This window comes from Podarcis vaucheri (genome assembly GCF_965113315.1).
Source record: "Podarcis vaucheri genome assembly, chromosome: 16".
Classification (NCBI taxonomy): Eukaryota; Metazoa; Chordata; class Lepidosauria; order Squamata; family Lacertidae; genus Podarcis; species Podarcis vaucheri.
Window position 1 is genome coordinate 24,435,695 of NC_138754.1, and position 25,575 is coordinate 24,461,269.

Consider the following 25,575-nt stretch of genomic DNA (forward strand, 5'->3'; position numbering starts at 1 on the left):
GGTTACAGGGTTTAGTGAGCTGGGAGTGTCTACGGCAGAGAGAAGTCCAGAATCAGAGGCAGATGTTGAAGCAGGAGGGGAGGGGAGCTAAGAGGCAGAGACAAATCAGGCTATTGTCTCCCCCTCCTGCTGTGACAATCCCCATTCCCCCTGGTCTCCCAGAACCACAAGAGGTATGTTGAGGGAGGAGCAGAGACAAGCATGTTGGCATAGTCTCAGATTGCTTGGGAAGGACCTGGGGATGGAGGAGATTTAGGCAACTGTGGGAAGGCAGGGACCTTCAGCCTCCACAACTGCCTACCCAGAAGGGTTGCTGTGCTGATTAGGCTTCACTCCCTGGAGCAGGTCTTGTTTCGTCTAATGAAGAGTTTACTCCGTGTGATTTAGTGCTGGCTCATTCCCTGGCAGGGAGGAAACTGCTAGGCAGGGCCACCCCCTGGACTGCTTGTATGTAAGAAGGCAGGCAGGTGAGAGCTGGCCAAGGCCAGACTGAGGTTCATGGGGCATTGCCCCATCAGCCCAAAGAGGAAGCTCCCACTCCTTGCCAGAGTCTCAAGGCATGAAGGAAGTGCGGGAGCTAACCAGGCAAGGAATTCACAGGTGGGGCCACCACTGAAAAGGCCTCGTCTCCTGTGCCCACCCTGCCACACCCCAGATGACCAACGAAGATCCACTGCCTCCCTCCCGCTTACCTTTTGCGCTTTCATCCCCAGGGCTCCCCTGAGCAGCCAGAGAGCCCCACAGGGCCACGGAATCAGGAGAGTCGCCTCCCTTAGGAGGAAGTCGTCTGCCGGGCACCAGAGGGTCCACAGATTCAGCAGCAGAGAGGGTCGCTACCTGAAGACAAGGGGGAACATCTCCAGCAAAGCAGGCCAAAGGTCTTCACCCCGATACATGCACAGGCAGGGAGACACACGTCCAGAAGTAGCGTGGTTGGGGTTGAGTATGTGATGGTTGTGTGTTCAGATCAGTATGCTAGCTATATTGGCTACCATATGTGATCAGGGAGGCAAGAAGGCATCCTTTTCATTCCACTCTGTGTCCCCCACATGCAGAGCTGTTTCCCTTCTGATGCTGTTGGTCTTTGATGAAATTGCATATTTATTTATTTATTTATTTCATTTACATGCCACTTGATTGAACTAAGACCTCTCAGCGGTTTACAAGAAATATTAAAATTACCAGTTAAGAAACAGTTAAAAACAAGGAAAAGCATCTGAAAAAAATAATTAACGCCGAACAACATAAACATTCATATGTTTGGAAAGGCTTGCCTAAATGAAAACAAAATAAGCAGACTTCCGGGTTGGCGCCTCTGGCAATGGCGGATTTCCTCCAATCGGGAGGAACCCGCTCCGTGGAAAACAGGGTCTGAACCGCCACGGCGAGGCGGAGACCCATCAAAAACCACAGGCGGGAGAAGCCTGTGGACGTGGGATTCGGCTGGCACCTTTACGCCCCCTCCACTCGCAGGGAAACCCGGTTTTGGGGATCCGGAGTGACGTGGGGTGAGTGGCGCGGTGCTTTGAATCGACTGCTTCTTTCAGGGAGTGAAGCCGCACTGCTGTTGCTGGAGAGCGCTGACTTTTTCCTGTGGACAATTGGATTTCAAACAACTGCCCGTGAGCAGAACGGAAAATTGGACTGTGAAATTTCTTAATTAGGCACCGAAAGCGGGAAGGTCTAAACAGGAAGTCCGCCTTCCGCTTTTGTAGATAGATTGAAGCAAAGACACGGCAAGCTAGAGTTCAGAAAGTTGTTTGTAAAGGACTAAATTTTCATCATTTAAAATTACTGAACCCCCCTTGGAAGCAGGAGAAGAGGGGGGAACCTTTTTTAGACTGTTTAAACCTGCAGAAGAGAGAGTAAAGAAAGGTAATTTTCCACCGTCTTGAACATGGGAGCGGGGTGTCAAGACAGACGTTTTGGAGAAGCCCATTGACTACGGACAAACGTCTTTGACAGATAGTTAAAAGAACAGAAACATATTGATTCCATTGTTCCCTTTCACTTTTAAAAGGAACAAAATATTGACAAAATATCCGAAAAAGGAAAACTTTGTTGCTAAATCTGCCTTTAAAAAGAAAAAAGTAAAAAAAGATGGATACAAATAGAAATTGTTTCCCCTAGAGGGAGCTTGTGAAACTGTTATTAAAATCGAACTGGGGAGTTTTGCAGCTGTAAAAGATTAAGATCGTGGGACCAGACTTCGACCTTGAACAAGAATGTGCTCAGAGGCTCTGGTGCTTGCCTTTTGCAAGACAAGTGCTTTATTGGAACAGTTACATGAGAAAATGGATTTGATGACAGTTGCGATAGGAAATTTTGGACAGGCAGTGGGTACCTATATAGAACCCACTCAGGAATTAACCCAGGAATGTGCTTTGACAGATGAGATGAGGGAGGAAGCTGTTGCTGGACCTCGGGTGGCAGAGATGGAGGGAGCTGTGGCCCAGCAGGAACATGAGTCGTTGGATTTGATGAATGAACCTGGAAAAAGTCAGATTTGGAGAGACGGAGATCTGCTTGGTTTGGAGATGGGGGGCTGGATGGACCCCCCTATGCAGAGATGTTTTGATTTTCCAAGTCTGGCTTTGGGCCGGGGGGAGCTCGGAGTTGTGGGGGCCCCTAATTTTGGAGGGGCCTTGAAACATGCTTTTAAATACCACATGGATTTTAGTGTTGACTATGGAAAAGGGGCTGACTTGTCAAGAAGGGACAAAAATATTGCCAAGTTGGAGTCTCCCAGAGTGAAAGGAGCAGAAGACAAAGTAAAGTACAGGTATAAACATGAAGAAGACCTGTGGAAGGGACATGGAAAAGACTTAAGAGCCTCGGATATAAGGTCACCAGGTTGATGGACTAGATGGATGGGATAGAAAGGACTGACAAAACCCGAGACCAGGAGAAGAGACGATGGATGAAGATTGGAACAAAGTTTCAAAAATTTATTTAGAAAAGTATCGCAAAATTAATGAGTATCAGAAAAATGTTGGAATGAAATTAATTGGCTTTAGCAGAAATGTTTAAAAGAATTATGTAAGAATGTGTTATGGTTAAAAGAATTCGGTATAAATAAGATTTAAGTTTTAAGGTTTTTTATGGTAAGATAAGGTTAAAATAGATCAAGGTAATTTAATGACAGAATATTGTGAAAGATGGAAAGGATTTGCTGAGATAATTAACAACTAGAATACAAAAAAGGGAGGTGTGAGGAGGTCGATGAAATAAGTTAATGAAAGTTAAGGATTTGGGAATATTGGATTTGTTTTTAAATTTGTTGTATATTTTTGTTTTTTGATTGTGTTGCATTGTGTGTTTTGTTTTTTCTTTTTGATTTTGGTTTTTATTGATTTGTATTGTTTAATTGTTATTTTTATCTATTCTTTTCTTTCTTTTTCTCTCTTTCTTATTTTTTCCTTCTTTTTTCTTTGTAACTTTAAAATTCTCAATAAATATCCTTTTTTTAAAAAAAAAACACAAAATAAGCAGGCACCGGGAGGAAAAAATACAATGAAGGCGTCTGTCTGATATCAACAGGCAGGAAGTTGCAAATCTGCCACACTGAAATAATGATTTCTGACAAGGCTGGAGAGGTGGAGGAGAGGTATTGGACAAAGCAGCCCAGCTGAGACCCACCCCAACCCCACTGCCCCTTCAAGAGTATATAAAATTATATTGAAAGAGACTGACCTTTGCTTCTAAGAAGTTGACCCTCTCCAGCAGTTCTGAGAATTTGCTGCAGTTTAAACAACCTGGGGAATCAGGTGAGACAGGGAGAAGTTAAAATGGGCAGCTAACATTTATTTATTTTTTGGCCTGGAGGCCACATTCGTCCTTGGTTAATTCTCTAAGGACCACATGCCATCAGTGGATGTGGCCACCCCCCTCTCACACACCCCTGCATCTCCAGGTAAGACTGGCAAACATCCTCTCTCTGAAACCCTGGAAAGCCACTGCCAGTCAGTGTAGGAAATGCTAAGCTAGATGGACCAATGGTCTGACTGGGTAATCCAACCCTTTATACATCAGAAGGAATCTTAACTTGTTTCTAAGGGGAAGGGCCATAGCTCAGGTGCTTTGCATCCAGAAGGTCTTGGGCTCATTCGTCAAAGGCATCTCCAGCTAGACATGGGAGAGACCCCTTCCTGAAACCCTGGAAAGCCACTGCTGGTCAGTGTAGGGCAACACTGAGCTTGATGGACCAATGGGTCTGCTGCCTATGTTCCAGAAGGTACAGGAACTGGTTTTGTGAGCAGAAGGTCCCAAGTTCAACCCCAGCATCTTCAGGTATGGCTGGGAGGGACCGGTGGGTGTTGTGGTGCAAAGTCTCTTCTATACCCAATAGGTCCTTGCAGAAAGTTTCTCCTGCTGGTTCCAAAGATCTCAGAAGCCTGACGCACAGTATCTCTGACCAGGGTTTGTAAGCGTGGCTGCTCCTGTAGCCTCCCTGTTGAGATACAACCGGCACCAACTGCCTGTGCTTTCCAAAAACAACTGAAGACGTTTTGTTTTTATTATGTATTTTTTGTGTTTTTTGTGTTGTGATTTTATGTTGTGAACTGCCCTGAGATCTATCGGTATAGTACAGTATACAATTTATCATGATTACTATTATGATTACCATTATTATTGTTATTATTATTATTACAGTCATACCTTGGAAGTCAAATGGAATCCGTTCTGGAAGTCTGTTCGACTTCCAAAATGTTCGGAAACCAAGGCATGGCTTCCGATTGACTGCAGGAAGCTCCTGCAGCCAATCGGAAACCACGGAAGTCGTGTCGGAAGTTCAGGTTCCAAAGAACGTTCACAAACCAGAACACTCACTTCTGGATTTGTGGCGTTCAGGAGCCAAAATGTTCGCGTCGCAAGGCATTCGACTTCTGGGGTACGACTGTATTAATGCTTTCCCAGCAGGATAAATGGGTCTTTCTGCCAGGTGTCTATTTTGTATTGTTTAAGTTTTGTCTTAAATATAGAGGCTGTTCTTTTGTGCTTTCCGCTATTTTCTGCTGTTTCTTTCACATGTTGCCTTGAGGCCATTGTGGGGAAGATGATTATTATTGATGATGATGATATCTGAGTGGGCACCAGGTTGGGGAAGGCAAATTCACACTACTGCGAAAGCAGTGCCAGAGGGACATCCAGGAATTTCTCAGCCTGCAAAGGGCTGCCAGCGCTCTGCCAAGCCAGCTCTGCCAATTCCCACACTGGGCAGATTAGTGCTTTGCATTGTAGAACCAATTCTATTAGCTCCCTGGTGAGGTGCTGCAGCCATGACAAATATCCCTGCTGTCCTTATTGGAGGGGAGTGGAAAGAGAAGTATTTTTCACTCATCGCTAAGATCCAACTAATGGGAATCAGAACTGCGCACACACAGAGAGAGACACAGAGGCTGCTTTGAAACATGACTCTGGAACAAACAAGCAAATAAGAGTTGAAAGCCATGAAAGAGATCTCAAATGCTCTATACCCAACACAGACCCGGTGCCGGCGTAATGGTTAGAGTGTCGGACTAGCAGCTAGGAGGTAAAGGTAAAGGGTAAAGGGATCCCTGACTGTTAGGTCCAGTCGCGCACGACTCTGGGGTTGCAGCACTCATCTCGCTTTATTGGCCGAGGGAGCTGGCGTACAGCTTCCAGGTCATGTGGCCAGCATGACTAAGCTGCTTCTGGCGAACCAGAGCAGCGCACGGAAATGCCGTTTACCTTCCCGCCGGAGTGGTACCTATTTATCTACTTGCACTTTGATGTGCTTTCGAACTGCTAGGTTGGCAGGAGCAGGGACTGAGCAATGGGAGCTCACCCCGTCACGGGGATTCAAACCGCCAACCTTCTGATGGGCAAGCCCTAGGCTCTGTGGTTTAACCCACAGCGCCAACCTGGTAGGAGCTGGGAGACTGGGGTTCAAATCACCCGCTCGGCCATGAAGCTCACTGTGGGCTCTCAGGCCAGTCGCTGCCTCTCAGCCTAACCTCCCTCGCACGGTTGTTGTGGGGACTGAATAAGGGGAGAACGATGTACACCCTGCCTTCAGCTCAAGTCAAAGGTGTGCTAGGATCTGCCATTTCTGCTGTCTGCCCAAAATGCCAAGAGCGAAGGGGAGGAAAGCAACGCTGCAGTTTGGGTAGGACAACATACACCAGCCCAAGAGCAAGGGCGCTCTGCTTAGAGACCCTTGGGGAGGGTCTCCTGGAGGAAAAAGCTCTCGGCGACTACTAAGCACAACGGCTATGCTGTGCCTCCACAGTAGGAGGCAGTGATGCTTCTGAATAAAGGTAAAGGTAAAGGGACCCCTAACCATTAGGTCCAGTCGTGGCCAACTCTGGGGTTGCGGCGCTCGCTTTATTGGCCAAGGAATCCGGTGTACAGCTTCCGGGTCATGTGGCCAGCATGACTAAGCCGCTTCTGGCGAACCACACCAGCGCATGGAAACACTGTTTACCTTCCCACCAGAGTGGTACCTATTTATCTACTTGCACTTTGACGTGCTTTCGAACTGCTAGGTTGGCAGGAGCAGGGACCGAGCAACGGGAATTCACCCCGTTGCGGGGATTCGAACCGCCAGCCTTCTGATCGGCAAGTCCTAGGCTCTGTGGTTTAACTCACAGCACCACCCGCGTCCCGATGCTTCTGAATACCGGTTGCTAAAAGCCACAGGAGGGAAGAGGGCTGCTCTAGGGCTTGGGTGCTGCTTGATGGTTTCCCATTGAGGCGGCCGCCACGAGCACAGGATGCTGAGCTCAAGTCAAAGGTGTGCTAGGATCTGCAGGGCTCGTCTTAGGTCCTCAACCCTCACCAGAATAAGCTGCAGGCCGGGCTGGCAGTCTGCGCAAAGGGACAGCCCCATGAGCAGCGTCCTGAGGATCCTGGTAGCCAGCAGTCTCTGAAAAGGAATAAAAAGATGGGGGAGAATTGTTTAGAATTGAGAGCCAGTGTGCTGTAGTGGTTAAGAGCAGTAGACTCGTAATCTGGTGAACCGGGTTCGCGTCTCCACTCCTCCACATGCAGCTGCTGGGTGACCTTGGGCCAGTCACACTTCTCTGAAGTCTCTCAGCCCCACTCACCGCACAGAGTGTTTGTTGTGGGGGAGGAAGGGAAAGGAGAATGTTAGCCACTTTGAGACTCCTTCGGGTAGTGAAAAAGCGGGATATCAAATCCAAACTCTTCTCTTCTTTAGGGTTGTGGCAGGGAACCTATTTCAGCCCGAGGGCAGATCGGAGCTCACCCAAACTTAAGCACACTTAAAAAAGACACACGCCATGTCGTAGAGTCGTTTGACCCTAAGCTAGGAACTGTTCCTCCCACATTCCCACCATGCATTTAAACAATTGTGGCTTTTGCCAAAGAAACCCGGGAGTTGTTGTTAAGGGAAGGGAGTAGTCTGGAGGCCACAAGTTCCTCCCCCAGAGCTATAGTTCCCAGATCTCTGCTTAACCATTCTGGGAATTGTAGTTCTGTGCATAGCTGTCAACATTTCTCTTTTTTTATGTGAAATTCCCTTATTCCGTATAGGATTCCTCGCAAGAAAAGGGAAAAGTTGACATCTATGGTTCTGTTAGCGGAGCAGGAGTCTCCGATCAACTCTCAGCACCTTTAACATGCTACAGTTCCCAGAATCCTTTGAGGGAAGCCACAGCTGTTTAAGGAGGTATCCTGGTGTTTTAAATATCGTGTGGGCAGAATTATAGGAACAGAACTACCCAAACTGAATAGAAATTTACTCATGTATGTAACTACGGCGGCAAGAATGTTACTTGCCCAAAAATGGAAAGAAGAAGAAGTCCAAGCAAAAGAAGAACAGATACAAAAAACTTACAGAATATGCTGAAATGGCAAAACTTACTGGAAAAAATAAGAAATCAAGATAGCAAACTTTTTATAAAAGCATGGAAATGGTTTAGTAAATATTTACCAAACAAACAAACTGTAAACAGATAAGAACATTGACAGGATTATTTTAATAACCTGCAGTTTTATAAGAGTATATATATTAAAGCAGATGAATAAATGAGTAAGTTAAGTTAATTTGGAATATGCAGAAAATATATACAAAAATTAATTTAAGGAAGCGCAGAAAGAACAAGTCGCACTTCGAAATGTTAAAACGATGGTAAAATTATTGAAAAGTATAAAATTGAAAATCATAAACAAAAATGAGACATGAGTAAATACATAAATACAGTGTGGATGTAGCCATAGGGCTGTCGCATGCCACTATCAGAGACAGTTTATAGCGCAATCCTAACCACAGTTGCTCAGAAGTAAGCCCTGTTGGATTCAGTGTGGCTTATTCCGGGGAAGGTGGGGTTAGGGCAGCAGCTGTATGGCTTTCTGAATGAGGTTTCTGTTGGCATGGGGAGTCACTGAGGAAATCCGCTGTCTGAATCACTTGGAACTGCAGTTGGCTTCCTCCAGATGGAGGTCTGTCTCCTACACGGGTCCGGAGGGCTGGCTTCCCATGATGGGATGGGGTGGGAAAGAGACAAGATTGCCCAAGACTGCCGTCTGGTTCATCTCTCTTGAGCCAAGCTTGTATCCCCAACTCTGCTAGGTAACAAAGCCTTTTTGCCGTTTGAGATCCCCAGGAGGAAAAGAATTCCTAGGGTAGTTTCCGTGGAGTTAGCCCGGCCAGGGAATTTGGAAATTCCCCCAAACCCTGATCACACAGTGGAAGGTAAAAGGTAAAGGACTCCTGGACGGTTAAGTCCAGTCAAAGGCGACTATGGGGTGATCATCTCGCTTTCAGGCCGAGGGAGCCGGCGTTTGTCCACAGACAGCTTTCCGGGTCATGTGGCCAGCATGACTAAACTGTTTCTGGTGCAATGGGACACCGTGACAGAAACCAGAGTACACAGAAATGCCGTTTACCTTCCCACCACAGCAATACCTATTTATCTACTTGCACTGGTGTGCTTTTGAACTGCTAGGTTGGCAGGAAGTGGGGCAGAGTAATGGGAGCTCGCTTCGTCATGGGGATTCGAACCGCCGACCTTTTGATTGGCAAGCCCAATGGGCTCAGTGGTTTAGACCACAGCGCCACCTGCCACAGTAGAAGGGCCGTTCCTTAGGGGCAGAGCTACTGCCAGTCAGTGTAGACAGCACTGAGCTAGATGGGCCCATAGTCTGATTTGGTACAAGGCTGCTTCTTATGTTCCTATTTAATGCAACCCTTTATTTACAATGCTGAGGACTAGAAACTTAACCTTTTTGAAGGGGAAGGGCCATAGCTCAGAGGAAGAGCACCTGCTTTGCATGCCTCGAGAAGAGCCATGTAGTTGGAAATGAAGCATCAGATCAGATGGGTCTTGGGAGTCAAGTCACCAGAGCTCTTTTCATTCTGTCCATAGCTACTATTTTTTTTAAAAAAAACTTGTTGGTCGCTTAATACAAAAGCATGGGGACCACCTCTAAGCAACTTATGGAATAATTAAGAGTCAAAGGCATAGCATAAAGGAAACAGCAGGACTTAAGCATACTGCCTCCAACAGTGGATAGAATGGAACACATCAATAAGGGTTAGTAGCTGTGGATAGCCTTATTCTATAGTTTTTTTATTGTACAGGCAACCAACCCCGTTTACGCACCTTCAATATCTGCATAAAGATGTCACTGAAATGCCACCAAAACGGCATAACAGCGGTTTTGAAGGGTTTTTCAATGGGTGTCAATTATATGCAATTTCACATAACCGCTGCATAAATGGGGGGCCACCTGTAATGGAAGCCGAACGGTGGAAGGGCACCGGTGGCAGGAGGCCTCATTAGGGAAAGCACGCCTCAGTTTAAGAATGGCTTTGGTTTAAGAACAGACTTCCAGAACGGATTAAGTTTGTAAACCGAGGTACCACTGTGTGTGTGTGTGTGTGTGCTGGCTGGTTGGTTAGTTTTAATTCTACTAATGTTTAACTGATTTTTAATGACACCCCCCCCCCCCCGCCCATTTTTAGCTGTTCTTATTTTATCTGTAAACCGCCTTGAGTCCCTGTCAGGGAAAAAGGCAGGGTGGGGATGAACATAACAATAATAATTATCCTTCACAAATTTGTCTAATCTTCTGTTAAAGCCAATCAAGTTTGTTGTTCTTTACTGCCTCTTGTGGGTGGGAATGGATCCCACAGTAGTTGAACCGCTAGTTTGATTATCTGCTGGTAGATAGGAGAAGCTTTTTTCAGCCTCCCAGTACAGTACTTATTTGGTGGCACGCTGAGACAAGGTCCTCTCCACAAGGCTGTCACATCTGGGTGGCCAAATGGATGTCATCAGCCTTGTCCCCACCCACTCGCCCCATCCTGATTTCAAGTCACACCAGGTCAGAGCATCATCAGCTGTCCCAACCAATAAGGGAACACGCTGATCTCTCTGATCTCTCGATGGCTCATTCTGAGACCACCCTGAGGACCACGATCTCCCCTCCCCCCCCTTTCCCCTTAATCTGAACCCGAATGCATTTGGCAATGTAAATATTTGCTTTGAAAGGAGGGGAATGGAAGAGAAAGGAGGGCGGGTGTTTGTGCAGATCACAGGCATGAAGCGATGCAGCTGGCAAGATAGAAAAAGGAGGCAGTGAGAAATCTCTAGGCTTGTAGGGGTGGGGATTACTGGGGGGGGCACTAAGAGGTAAGGGGTGACAGGGCATAAATGACCATCAGACCAGTTTTTTAAACTGGTATCACTGGATCAAGTTCATCAATTAAACTAAATACAGTGGAACCTCGGTTTTCGAACATAATCTGTTCCGGAAGTCCGTCTGACTTCCGAAACGTTCGAAAACTGAAAATCAAGGGGCTGTAGTCAAAATGAATGGTGAAGATGGAAAAACGCGCTGTGGAAGCCCTTCCAAGGTGCGTTTGAAAACGGAAGCATTCACTTTCAGGTTTTCAGCGTTCAGCTTCCGAAACGTTCGGCAGCTGAGATGTTCTAAAACCGAGGTTGTGCTGCAGTTTCAATTGGATTTGGGGGAAAATGTTCAACTAATTGTTACTGTTTTAAATTTGATTCTGTAATTATCTTCCTTAGTGGGTCGTGCAAACTGCTATTCTGAATAATGCTTTTTGTAGGGTAAGGGGAACTGGGGATGAGTTTATGGGGGGAAGTTTAAGAGCCACTAGATGTTCCAATGGGGTTCCCCTAAGCACTACAGCCAGTTTCCCCACTTGTGATTTGCAGCAACTGGTATTCAGAAGCATTACTGCCTCTGAGCGAGAGGCAGAGTATAGCCATTGCATAGCCTTATCTTCCTCATAGCCTTATCTTCCACCATAAATTTGTCTAATCCTCTTTTAAAGCCTCCCAAGTTGGCGACCATCACTAGCCCTGGTGGGAGTGAGTTCTATCATCTTAATTATATGCTGCATGAAGAAATTCCTCATTTTGTCTGTCTTCAATTTTCCAACATTCAGCTCCCTTGAATGCTGCTTTCCTAGTATTTTAAGTGGGGGGCTTTTTCTGTCTGCTTACTCCAAGCCATGCACCATTTAAAAGATCACTATTTTGTTCCTCCCTTACTCTCTTTCCCCCCTAAACTGAAAAGGAAGTTTAGTTCCTGGATAGATAAGCTATGATTAACTGGAACACACAAAGGCACAGTAGCTCTCCCTTCTAATTATTTGTTTACACATTTGTTTGGTTGATAAATCTGCATCCTGTTTTTCTACTAGACTCCTCCAAGCAGCTCCCAAGCTAAATGCAAGGAATATACGAAAGGTCACCTTTTCCCTCTCACTATCAGCACTGTACTCATTTCACACTCAAGTTTCCAGACCTCGTGATCACAGAGCTAGCTGCCAAGGAATCAATGCAGGGACAAGATAACCAGGGAGAAGACTTGCCAGGACCAGGTAAGAGTTACATGTCATGGCGTTAAAGCTGTTTGTTGGGAGAAAGGTGATTTCTAACCTGCTTTTGGAGAGGGGTGCCAAATTGTAATAATAAGGAGTGGGGAGAAATGTGGCATGCTTTATTGCAGGGGGGTCCAAATGTGGTCCCCAAATCTCTCGTTCAGGCCCTCAGGACCTTACCCATACCATCCCCCTCTCTTGTCACACTTTTCTCCCCAGACCACACCTCTCACTAACACTGCCTCAGTGCTTTGGCCTAGCTGGAAAGTGTCCTTAAACTCCAAAGTCTCTTGCTTGACTGGCAAGAAGGTAAAGAGGTGGAATAAGCCTCACATAAGCAGCTCTGCTAACATTTGTCTCTGGCCCTACACACCACTGACATGTGGCCCTTGGGAGGTTGACCAGAAAGGAACACAGCCCCTCAGGCTGAAAGAGTTTCCACACTTGTACTTTATGGGAAATCCCTGAAATAACAGAATCAAAGAATTCAAGACTTGGAAAGTAAACCCAAGAGTCATCTGGCTTAGCCTATGCAATCACAGCTAAAGAAATCCCTGACAGATGGCCTTCTAGCCTCCATTTAGAAACCTCCAACAAAGGAGAGCCCATCAGCTTCCAAGGTTGTCCATTCCATCTCCTCAAAGTATTGCAAAAGAACAATGTCAATCAACATTTGATGATCTTCTTCTACCGGTCCACAACAGAAAGTGTCCTTTCATACTGCATCATGGTGTGGTACGCTGGTTTGACATCAACTGATAGGAAGTGCCTACAGAGGGTGGTGAATACAGCACAATATATTATGGGCTGTCCTGTGAATCCGCTGGATTAAATAGCAGAAGAACTTTGCCTCAGGAGAGTGAGGAAAATTCTCAGGGATGATTCACACCTTGGCTGGCACTTTCTTGATCTCCTGCCCTTGGGCAGAAGATATAGAAGTATGATTAGTCGCACCAACAGGGTAAAGAACAGCTTCTGTTCGTGGGCTGTTAGGCTGCTGAATGAAAAGATAACAACAGGGCAACTGACTGTCAGTAAACGAGGGGAATTAAGACTAAAAGAGCTGAGTGGGGGGTGCTTGTGTCATCTCACTGTATACAAGTTGTACAAGTGACAATAAAGTATTTCAATTTCCACTGTCAAACAGCTCTCACAATCAGAAAGTTCTTCCTAATGTTTAGCCAGGATCAACTTTCTTGTCATTTGAACTCATTGCTTCAGGCCCTAGCCTCCAGAGCAGCAGAAAAGAAGCTTGCTGCATCTTCCATGTGACAGCCCTTCAGATATTTGAAGATGACCTCTCAGCAATATCCGCCTCTGCCAGCTGTTACTTCCTGCGTAAGTTGAATTGAGCTGCCTCTTCCCTTCGTCCCCGGAATGCTTTATTAAAATGTGTGCGGCTTTCGCCATGAAATGGGCTGAGATGACCACAGCAAGCAAAGGAAATGAGGTGGGCCAACGGGATCTGGAGGAGGGCAGCCGTGCTGCTGACCCAGCAAGGGACACTCAACAAACAGGAAGGGCGAATGATTTCCCATGGAGGCTGTCAGTTGGTTCAGGAGATGAAAGGATGCCGTCACAGAAAGGCAAGCCCCACGCCTAGGAAAACAGATCGCTGATCAAGCAGGCAGGGCCTGTCGAAAGAGGAAGAGGAGGGGTCCCTGCGCCTCTTACCTAAAACGCTCTCAATTACCTCTGCCACTGGAGTACAGGAACAGAGTGCCTTATGCAGAGTCAGAAGCAAGGGTCCATTTAGCTCAGTCTTGTTTACACCATACCCTCCAAGTGTCCCTATTTTCCAGGGGCAGTCCCGGAATTACAGAAGCTGTCCTGGTTTTGATCCCTCTTTTCTTTTTTCCCTCCGTGTCTCAGAGAACAATTAAAAGTTGCAACGGAGGCCAAAGATAGCCCGTCATCGCCAGCAGCCATTAATATCCTTTTGCTCCATGAATTTGTCTCATCTTAAAGGCATCCAGGTTGGTGGGCGTCACTGCCTCCTGTGGCGAAGAGTTCCAAAGTTTAACAATGTGCTGTGTGAATAAAAGCTTCCTTTTCTCTGTCCCGTTACAGAGTCTTCGACTCAGCCAGTTTGGCTCATCTGACTCGGCAACCCACCTCCAAACAAACACAAATACAAACAAGACAGCTCGGATAGCTTAGTCCAGGCATGTTCAAAGTCCGTTTCAGGGACCTATTCCGGCCTGCTTGCTGGTCGGTCTAATCTGGCCCCTGTGGCAGTTTATTTCCTGGGGTAAAAAGCTCAACAACTCTGGGGTAAAATCGTAACAAAAGCTCAACAACTTCAATCCTAAAAAAAAGGTCAGCAACTTTGGTTAGCCCTCACTCATGTTCACTTCACCTGGAAAAAGTGGCTTAGTCGGTAGAACCTGGGATTCCTGGTTTGCCAGGGGGTTGGACTAAGATGACACTCATGGTCCCTTCCAACACTACGATTCTATGAAACCACGCTGCAACCAACCAGGCTCTGGACACCCTAATCTCTCACAATGCCAATAAAAATAAATACCGTATTTTTCACTCTATAAGACGTCCTTTCCCCCTCCTAAAAAGTAAGGGGAAATGTGTGTGCATCTTATGGAGCGAATGCAGGCGGGAGGCTCTGCTCAGCGCTCCCTTTAAAGAGCCGCACACACACTCTGCACGCTCTTTAAAGGGAGCACGGCTCTTGGGGGAGCCTTAGCCGCGTGCAGCCTCTCCCGGGCATTGGATGAAGGCTCCCCTTGCCTGGGAGAGGCTGCGTGTGGCTATTCCATAAACCAGGACAGCCAGGGGGATCGTTGCGCAGCGATCCCACTGGCTGTCCTGGCTTATGGGATTCGGATTTTTTTTCTCTTGTTTTCCTCTTCCAAAAACTAGGTGCGTCTTATGGTCTGGTGCGTCTTATGGAGCGGAAAATAAAAATAAGGGACCTACTCACATGATGCTCACACAAAAAAACCCTGCACAAACACTATGCAATAGAACAAAATATCGTTATTCCCATTTCCCTCCCTCCGTCCCTCTCTCTTTCCCATCTCCCCCCCCCAACGCACAATGTCTGTGACAATAGTGTCTCATACAAAATGTAAACTGACCCTACGAATCAAAAACGGAGATGCTATATGTACTTTTCCTTGTTTATTTGTTTGTTTTTTAACAGAAGAAAATCTTTAATAAGAGCTATTTTTAAAAATAAAATAAAATAACCTCCCATCAGCCCCAGCCAACATAACCAATGGCCAAGGATGATGGCAACAGCTTGAGGGCACCAGGACCTGAACGAGGGGTATTTATTTTTTATTTATTTCGATTTATTCAATTTGTACCAACCTTTACCCGCAGATCTCAGACCTATTCGGTTGTTTCTGCACCTTCAACCATTGCCGAACAGAGTTCGGCCACACAGAAGTAGACAAAGGCTGCAGAAACTGAAATTAACTTGGCCACAAATAAACTACAGTACGCTGAATTTCCCTGGAAGGTCAGCTTTAAGAAGGGAAGATGATTTGCTCATAATAAATATTAAAATGACTAAAAAAAAGGGGATCCGAATAAAAAATATGTTGAAACCAAGAGCCAATTAAAAAAACAACATTATAGTCTTGAATCTCCCTGGCAAAACAGAGCATTCTCTCTTAAGGGTTTTCTTCTCTTGCCAATGTGCCTCTCTCCAAAGTTGGCTTATTTCTCTCCCTCTTCCCCCCTCTCCCCCCACCAGCCCCAGTCAGCCTCCCCTCCACCACAGACCTCTCTCATTTCCTACTATGCTCTGCCAAACTCAATACAGGGAGTATCCATCCACCAGGTAGGATTTCACAATAATGGGATTTCGCACCAGGTGTCCTTTTATTTTATGGATCACTTCTGACATCTTGGCTGCCTGCCACCTGTTATGATCTGAGCCTGCTGTTTGGAGTTACCGACACTGGTCCCCTTTTCCATGTGCAGTCAAGCATAGCTGGGTTTGGGGGGGCTACAAAACCCTTCACTAAGGCTCAGGAAGTGTGCAGAGTGGTTTAAGTGGAGCTTACCCTCCCGGCCGCAAACCACCCCTCCATCTTGTCACCACAATCAGTGGCATTCACAGGGCCGGCTCTACCATGGGGCAGAGAGAGGAAGCTGCCTCTGGCCATTTTGGCTTGGGAGAGGCAATGAAAGACAGAGAAGGTTGTCCTGTATGCCCAATGCAAGCCCCGCTGCCTCCAGGTGTGATGTCCTGCAGCCTGTTTTAAATAGAGCCACTGCCTCTTGTGGCAGAGAGTTCCACATTTTAACCATGCACTGTGTGGTGTGCTTCCTTTTTTAACTGTCCTGAATCTCCCAACATTCAACTTCATTTGATGTCCACGGGTTCAGGCATTATGACTGAGAAAGAAAAGCTTTTCTCTATCCACTTTCTCCATGCCGTGCATTATTTTGGACACCTCTACCTTGTTGTTGGGTGGCGCTGTGGGTTAAACCACAGAGCCTAGGACTTGCCGATCAGAAGGTCAGAGGTTCGAATCCCCGCGACGGGGTGAGTTCCTGTTGCTCAGTCCCTGTTCCTGCCAACCTAGCAGTTCAAAAACACGAAGTGCAAGTAGATAAATAGGTACCACTCTGGCGGGAAGGTAAACGGCGTTTCCGTGCGCTGCTCTGGTTCGCCAGAAGCAGCTTAGTCATGCTGGCCACATGACCCGGAAGCTGTACGCTGGCTCCCTCAGCCAATAAAGCGAGATGAGTGCCGCAACCCCAGAGTCAGCCACGACTGGACCTAATGGTCAGGGGTCCCTTTACCTTTACCTATCTTGTTGTCTTATATATCCCATCTAGATAGCTGGGGTAGCTCAGTTGGTAGAGCATGAGACAAGAGACAGGGCACACAAAGAGAAAGGGCTGGGCAGGGAAGTGGAGAAAAGCAAGCTCAACTCAACCAGTAGAGCATGAGACTCTCAAGTCTCAGCACTGTGGGTTCGAGTCCCATGTTGGGCAAAAGATTCTTGCATTGCAGGGGGTTGGACTAAATGACCCTTGTGGTCCATGAATTTGCTGAATTAATTTTTAAAAAAGGGATACAAGAACGGGAGACGTGAGGAAGTCGGGAAAATAAGCTAATTGAAGATGAGAAATTAAGAAAGAGGGAATTTTCGTTTTTTGTTACTATATGTGTTTTTATCTCTTTTTTTCTTTTTCTTTTGATGTGTTTAATGTTTGTATTTTTGTACTGTATTCTTTTTGTGATTTTGTATTTTCTTTGTCTATGTATGTTTTTTTATTGTGAAAACTTAATAAAATATTTTTTAAAAAATGACCCTTGTGGTCCCTTCCAACTCTACTATCTCCCTGTGTTTTTATAAATAGAGTACTAAAGTTTCACTCCTCAGCTTTCCCAGAAAACTCTCCCGGCTTTTCGCTTGGGGATTTTCCATTTCTTCTTTGCCCATGTGCAGCCCTCCAGAGCATAGGTAGGCAAACTAAGGCCCTGGGCCGGATACGGCCCAATCACCTTCTAAATCTGGCCATCTATGTGTTTTACAATGTGTTCCCTTTTATTTACAATTCATCTCTGGGTTATTTGTGGGTCCTGCTGGTGTTTTTACATGAGTAGAATGTGTGCTTTTATTTAAAATGCATCTCTGGGTTATTTGTGGGGAATAGGAATTCGTTCATTTCTCTCCCCCCCAAAAAAAAATATAGTCTGGCCCCCCACAAGGTCTGAGGGACAGTGGAGCGGCCCCCTGCTGAAAAAGTTTGCTGACCCCTGCTCCAGAGCATCTCAGCATCTGGGAGTCTTGGGCCCTTGCTCACATCCTTCCTTGCTTCAAAGACAAGGGGAGGGAAAGAGACAGGATGAATCGGTCAGCTCCGTTCTGGGTCATCCTGAGTCATTGCTTCCTTCAACCCAAACCAAGCAGACATTGAACTTCCCCCTGCCATTTGGGATTTGGGGCGCAGACACAAGATCAACACGAGTCGTCAGCTAGGAACCACCTCAGGCAGAATCAGTGGCGTAGCGTGGGGGGTGCAGGGGGGGCCGGCCGCACCGGGCGGAACATCTGGGGGTTAGGGGGCACAAATCCACGGGTTAGGGGGCGCAAATTACTTGCCTTGCCCTGGGTGCTGACAACCCACGCTACGCCACTGGGCAGAATCACCTCACCCAGCTCCTGTCCCATCACAGAAACATTAATTTAAAAATAATTAAGAGATTTATAAATGCCTTCGATAAGCAAACACTCTTAGAGAACTCTAAATCATACTGCTCTGTGGTAAAAGGTAAAAGGTAAAGGACCCCTGTGCGGTGAAGGCAGCTATGGGGTTGTGGCACTCATCTCGCTTTCAGGCCGAGGGAGCTGGTGTTTGTCCGCAGACAGCTTTCTGGGTCATGTGGCCAGCAGGACTAAACAGCTTCTGGCGCAATGGAACACAGTGACAGAAGCCAGAGTGCACGGAAACGCCATTTCCCTTCCTGCTGCAGCAGTACCTATTTATCTACTTGCACTGGTCTGCTTTCGAGCTGCTTTCGAGCTGCTAGGCTGCTAGGTGGGGATTTGAACCGCCAACCTTCTGATCAGCAAGGCCAAGAGGCTCAGTGGTTTAGCGCCACCTGTGTCTCACCTGCTCTGTGGTAGCAGCTCACGGCACCCTCAGCAAACCACAGTTCCCGGGACACTGCTACTCAGCCTTCTGGAAGATTTGCAAGTTGCTGCAGGAGGACCATGTCTGTCTCTAGAACTGAGGAGAACCCGACCAGCAACCTTGGTATTTTGTCTATTGCCAGGAAGTGTGACATTGTTAATGCAGTCTTACGATATTCATAGTATTGAAACATTGTGGGCTTCTGTATGTTGCCGTACAGCAAGGTCACATCTTATGCGCATTTAACTTGCGCGCTTTCAAGGCTGAAAATGCGCAAACTAAATCCAAGCAAGGCAGAGGGCAAGGCTGACCTCTCTCGCAAGCTCCTTTTTGCAAACCACTTTGAGGTTTCTTCCCTTTACATGGCATATAAATTTTGCAAAATAAATAAGATAAATAAGTTACATCTCAGGGGGCAGCACCAGACAGCGGTGCATAGCTTTGCCCCACCCATCCTTCCCTTTCCCCTTCCCCACTGTTTCGGACCGCAAAACCCTTGGGGGACGTGTTTATTTGCTTACATACCTGTACAAAGCAGAAAGAATCACATAACGGTCATATCAATGCCAACAACCATAGCTGTGGTTCTTGCACTGCCAGACGGTGGACTGGATGACCCCTTTCAGCTCTACAATTTTATGATTCTATGAACCGAGCCTTATCTCTGCGCCCACCCCAGCCGGATGCTTCGTACCTGCCTCGCAATTGGAACCCGTGTGTCCCGGGCAGCATTTCCACTCCAAAGCCGTGACCGTCTTGTAGGCCTGCTTGTACGTTGGCCTGACGATCGTTCTATAGCTGAGGAGAGACAAAAAACAAAAGGGCTTCTTCAGGCAACAGGAGCTACAAGCGCAGAGAGCCTGGGGCTTCTGTGGGGGCCCAACTCCTAAAATAAAGTGTGGGGCTGTGGAGGGAAGAGCAGAGTGGGTGGTTGGAGGGCCAAGGAGACCAGGGTTCAAATCCCCTCGCAGCCATGATACACTCAATTAGGTAAGCCTTGAGCCAGTCACTGTCCATTAGCCTAACCTAGCCGGCAGGCAAAATAAAAAAATTCCTTCCTGTAGCACCTTAAAGACCAACTAAGTTAGTTCTTGGTATAAGCTTTCGTGTGCATGCACACTTCTTCAGATACACACGAAAGCTTATACCAAGAACTAACTTAGTTGGTCTTTAAGGTGCTACAAGAAGGAATTTTTTTATTTTGACTATGGCAGACCAACACGGCTACCTATCTGTAACTAGCCGGCAGGGTTGCTATGAGGAGAAAATGCAGGGACACAAGATTCTCTAGGCCATCTTGAGCCCCTTGGGGAGAAAGGAGGTATTCAGTTTGTTTTATTCTTTTTGTAAACTGCTTAGAGGTTTGCTTTTACAATCAAGCTGTACAGTGGTACCTTGGTTCTCAAACGCCTTGGTCCTCAAACACCTTGGTTCCCAAACGCCAAAAACCCTGAAGTAAGTGTTCCGGTTTGCAAACATTTTTCAGAAGCCGAACGTCCGATGTGGCTGTCGGCTATTGTTTCTGGGGCTCCTGTACCAATCAGAAGCTGCGCCTTGGTTTTCAAGCATTTTGGAAGTCAAACAGACTTCCAGAACTGATTAAGTTTGGCGCTTTTGTTTTTGCTATTTATTTTGCACTTTTGTTTCTAAGGTTTTTTGGGTTAATTTGTTTTTGCGACTGTGTGGAACCCAGATCAGCTACTGATTCTGACTGATTGTGTGACTGCGGAAATCGATAAAAGCCCCCCATCCAAACAATGACTATCATCAGTGCAGGTAAGAAAAAAATGTTAATTTTAATTTTTATCGCCTACAATACTGTCTTATTTATTTTATAGTACAGTAAATTGATTACTGCTTTCATTTTATGGATCAATGGTCTCATTAGATAGTAAAATTCATCTTAAATTGCTGTTGTTTTTAAAAGTCTGGAACGGATTAATCCGTTTTGCATTACTTCCTGTGGGAAAGTGTGCCTTGGTTTTGGAACACTTTGGTTTTGGAACAGACTTCTGGAATGGATTAAGTTTGAGAACCAAGGTACCACTGTATGCACATTTTATGAAATAAAAAGACTAAATGTAAGGATAAATAAATAAATGGCATTGGCAACAGAGGCCTTAAAGCAAGGAAACCACCAGCCAGTGGGCCTCAACGGACCCACTGCACCTCGTAGTTTGACCTGTGGGGCCATTTTGGCCAAGCCCCACCCACCAGCTGTAGATATGACACTGGGTGACTGGCAGGTGTCAAGCCCCACCGACCCGTCAAACGTGACCCACTCGTTTGGAAATGGAGGCAGGCAGAGCTCGGTTTCCATGTTTCAGGGTGTATGGGAAGGCAAACAGGCTGGAAAGGATGTGGGAGGCTGGTCCAATGCTTTCGGCTTCCTCACCTGCCCCCCGTGCAAGTCGTGGGCCACCAGCAGCTCTGGAACACTCTCTGGAGGTAGGTGCCATTCTGGATATGACAGGAAACCGTCCGGGTGACAGTGTAAGAACACCAATTCCTGAAAAGAGGCAAGAGACACAGGATGGATCACCAGTTGCCGAAGAACAGCAGCGGAGGCAGAATATGCCTTTGCCCTCGTGTTATGTGCCTGGTCTAGAAGCTTCTGGAAGCTCCAGCTGCAGCAGAATGTGGGGGCCAGACTGCTGGTGGGGGCATCTGAGTGACAACATGCCACACCACCATTAGAACCCACTTACAGCCAAGCCAAGTTCAAGGTCCTTGTATTAATTGACAAAGCCCTGAACAACATAGGTCCGAGGTACCCCAGGGATCTCTTTAGTCCTTCTATCCCAGCTCCATCGCCATCTATCATGGATGCCTTAGCTGAGATTCTTGTATTGCAGGGGGTTGGACTTGGGGGTCCCTTGTAGCTTTACAATTCCCCCCCTCTCTCATATATATATATATATGTATTGATCGATTGATTGATCTATCAATTGATCGATAGATAAATATATATATATATATCTGTTTTCCAATTTAAAGTACTCACTTTTATATCCTTAAGATATCAATGACGTCCCTTCTTCTCTTCCACAGTTCATTTTACATATCATAAATCCCTGCATATTTTACAGAAACTATACCATTCAGTATTCCATTATTGCATCCATCATAACTTATTTACACTGTTGAAATTAATGCTGCCAGCGTTTTCAGCTGTACACAGTTATTTCCCATATATTCAATGAACATTTTCCAATCTTCTCTAAACGTATGTTCTTCTTGTTCTCTTACTCTATATGTTAAGTCTGCAAGCTGCGCATATTCTGTCAACTTAAGTTGCCAATCTTCTGTAGTTGGGACTTCACTCGTTTTCCATTTGGGTGCTAACAAAACACAGGCTGTATCTGTATCTATCTACAGTAGCATCATTGATCGTTCCTCACCATTACCATCCTTGCCTTCTGACGAGGATGCCATTGGGTGGAAGGTGCAAAACACTTGTGCGAACAAGCAGCGCTGCGTCTACCCCTGAGTCCAGGATGCCGGGCTACACGGGGGGTTGACCTGACCCAGCCACTAGGCCAGGGGTTGGCAACGTGCGGCCCATGGACTGGATCCAGTCCATGAAGACCATTTTACTGGCCCACGAGCCACCCCCAAACTGAGCCACCCACTAAACAGGCACAGTGCGGCACAGGGACTCACCGAGCGGTGCCAGAACCACATCTATGCACGTGCAGATACCAGAAATCACTTCTGCGCATGCCCAGATGCCAAAAATTGCTTCTGCGCAGGAACTATTTTCGGCATCTGGGCATGCACAGAAGCAATTTCTGGTATCGCGCTGCACTAGTCCGGCCCACGGATGATCTCCATGGGAGTGATCTGGCCCATGGCCAGTAAACCTTGCTGACCCCTGCACTAGGCTCTTACGTTTTTGGCTGTTCAGATGACCTCAAATGTCCCCTACAAGTCAATCATTTCATCTTCCCCCTACTCTTTTGGTTCCCCCACCCTAACGAAAGAAAATTCAAGGCAACAGCTAGAATCTCAATGAGGGGCAGAGGTGCCAACCTGAATAAAATATTGGGAAGGGGGCAGGTAAGTCCTGCCCTGTATAATGGATCACATGACGGGGGTGCACTCACACTATTTGAATGGCAATGCTGGGCCCCTTCAATTTGGGGGGGGGGCGGACGAAGGGAGCTCGTCCCCTAGGAGTTGGCACCTATGGTGAGGAGGCCAGCACCCTCCCACCGAGCCCCTAATGGCTACAACACTGAAGCAACAACATGCAGTTAAAACCAGTGTGCAAAGCCTTCGTGACCCCAGGAATATTCCCATCCCAGAGTTTCCCTAGTTCGTGATTGACACCTTACTCGGTCCAAGAAACCAAAACACTGCGAGTTGCCAGATGAACACCCCGCTGGCACTGAACTGAACTGCCTCTCCATAGTCTGAGCAAGGAAGAGGTGTGTGTGTGTGTGGGTGTGTGTGGGTGTGGGTGTCTGTGTGCCCATAATATAGGGGAGGAGAGAGCGAGAACTTGAAAAGGCTGGAAAAGGGCCCTGGAGAGGCGATTAAGCATTCCAGAGAGCAAACAGGAAGGGGAATTCCCTCCAGCCCCAGAAACCTGGTGCCAAGTCTTGTTCTTGAGAGGTCTGTAATTTTCCGTGCCAGAGTCATAAATCCCTGACTGGCAGGATGGAGAAAGGAAATACTCACTCGCCTTGTGGGGGGTTCACAGGACCTTGCATTGCTACTCTCTCCATCCGTCTGGCGCGCATATATGAGACACTTTAAGTCTCTGAATTCCAGGCAGCTGCAAGCTTTTCCAGGAGAGCCAGCAAAAGGGTCAGGTAATGTGAGATCTCGAGGTTGCCAAAACACATGGAATCTGGAGGTCACCTTTCAAGCCCTGATCTAATCTAAATGGAGACCTTTCAGCAGGTCAGGAGCTGGGGGCAGCCGAGCAGGCTCAGAACAGCAAGGGCCTGATGTCAGCGATGTGTCGAGGCATCACTCCAAGGGGTTCCGATTTATCAAAGGCTTAAGAACACAAGAAGAGCCTGCCTGGATTAGGCCAATGGCCCGTCTAGTCCAGCATCCTGCTCTCACAGGGACCAACCAGATGCTCCAGCAGAGAACCTGTAACCAGGACCTGTAACCTGTAATACAAGAGCATTGTGGTTTCCAGCAACTGGCCTTCAGAAACATCACTGCCTCCAATTGTGCCGGCAGATCTTGGCTAGTAGCCTTCCCCTCCCTAAGCTGCCCCAGTTTGGTGGTACATGTCCCAGCAAATCCCAGTTTGCCCTTCCAGGGGGAGGGGATGCCTTTTTAAAAATCTCACAAGTGTGAGCTGATAGACCTGCTGCATTCTTCGGGATTCAGCACCACCACCGTGGTTTCTGGAAAATAAGGGTGCCATTCTGTTTTAGTAAAGATAAAGGGACCCCTGACAACTAGGTCCAGTCATGGCTGACTATGGGGTTGCGGTGCTCATCTCGCTTTATTGGCCGAGGGAGTCGGTGTACAGCTTCCAGGTCATGTGGCCAGCATGACTAAGCCGCTTCTAGCGAACCAGAGCAGTGCACGGAAACGCTGTTTACCTTCCCGCCGGAGCGGTACCTATTTATCTACTTGCACTTTGATGTGCTTTCGAACTGCTAGGTTGGCAGGAGCTGGGACTGAGCAACGGGAGCTCACCTTGTCGCGGGGATTTGAACCCCCGACCTTCTGATAGGCAAGTCCTAGGCTCTGTGGTTTAACCCACAGCACCACTCACGTCCTGCCATTCTATTTTAAGCATGTCCAATTGATGCATGAAGGCAGATCAGAAGCGGAACGGGGCAGGGACACTTAGATGCTCTCCGCCAACACACTCGAGAGCCGGGAACAGAACCCTCACGCAAAATGGTTGCTGCCCGCATAGAGACACTTACCTGGGAATAAGCCACACGGTGACAAAGTGCAATTTGCATGTGAGTAAGTTTGCAAGGATTGCACTGCCATGTCTCTGATGGAGGCAACAGACATCTCAGGCCTGTGGGGCAAGTGTGTAAATAAGGCACAGGGACCCTGTGGCATGCTCAACTGATGTTATTGGACTCCAACTCTCATCATCCCAGGATGTTGGACTGGAGGGTGTTGGGAGTCTAACAATATATGGAGGACCACAGATTTTGCCATTGCTTGTGGGCTAGAGACCTGCTTCCTTATCATTAGAGAACTGGGCCAAAACAAACAAGATGAACTTTAACAGGGAGAAATGTAAAGTATTGCACTTGGGCAAAAAAAATGAGAGGCACAAATACAAGATGGGGGACACCTGGCTTGAGAGCAGTACATGTGAAAAGGATCTAGGAGTCTTGGTTGACCACAAACTTGACATGAGCCAACAGTGTGACGCGGCAGCTAAAAAAGCCAATGCAATTCTGGGCTGCATCAATAGGAGTATAGCATCTAGATCAAGGGAAGTAATAGTGCCACTGTATTCTGCTCTTGTCAGACCTCACCTGGAGTACTGTGTCCAGTTCTGGGCACCACAGTTCAAGAAGGACACTGACAAACTGGAACGTGTCCAGAGGAGGGCAACCAAAATGGTCAAAGGCCTGGAAACGATGCCTTATGAGGAACGGCTAAGGGAGCTGGGCATGTTTAGCCTGGAGAAGAGGAGGTTAAGGGGTGATATGATAGCCATGTTCAAATATATAAAAGGATGTCATATAGAGGAGGGAGAAAGGTTGTTTTCTGCTGTTCCAGAGAAGCGGACACGGAGCAATGGATCCAAACTACAAGAAAGAAGATTCCACCTAAACATTAGGAAGAACTTCCTGACAGTAAGAGCTATTCGACAGTGGAATTTGCTGCCAAGGAGTGTGGTGGAGTCTCCTCCTTTGGAGGTCTTTAAGCAGAGGCTTGACAACCATATGTCAGGAGTGCTCTGATGGTGTTTCAATGGCCCTTGTGGTCTATTCCAACTCTATGATTCTATGATTACTGTAGCAGCAAATTCACAACTGCAGGGTCCCTTCATGGGAGACACAGTCACTCCCCCTTCTTTGATTATACAGTGGTACCCCGGGTTACAGACGCTTCAGGTTACAGACTCAGGTTACAGACCCAGAAATAGTACCTCGGGTTAAGAACTTTGC

General features: G+C 47.0%; 1 protein-coding gene across 5 annotated transcripts in view; it reads right to left on the reverse strand.

Annotated features, from left to right (window-relative positions):
- EMID1 (EMI domain containing 1) overlaps nucleotides 1-25,575 on the reverse strand; it is a 68,044-nt gene that overhangs the window by 32,697 nt on the left and 9,772 nt on the right. For all 5 annotated transcript variants that reach the window (XR_014214498.1, XM_082203311.1, XM_082203313.1 and 2 more), the window contains exons 2-6: nucleotides 20,856-20,969; nucleotides 19,155-19,258; nucleotides 6,803-6,889; nucleotides 3,694-3,755; nucleotides 693-837 (exon numbers count right to left, since the gene is read on the reverse strand). Coding sequence is in view for 4 of the 5 variants with exons in the window: in XM_082203311.1 (XP_082059437.1) it covers nucleotides 693-837; nucleotides 3,694-3,755; nucleotides 6,803-6,889; nucleotides 19,155-19,258; nucleotides 20,856-20,969 (512 nt within the window). In the remaining variant the exon portion in view is untranslated. The remainder of the gene's footprint in view (nucleotides 1-692; nucleotides 838-3,693; nucleotides 3,756-6,802; nucleotides 6,890-19,154; nucleotides 19,259-20,855; nucleotides 20,970-25,575) is intronic.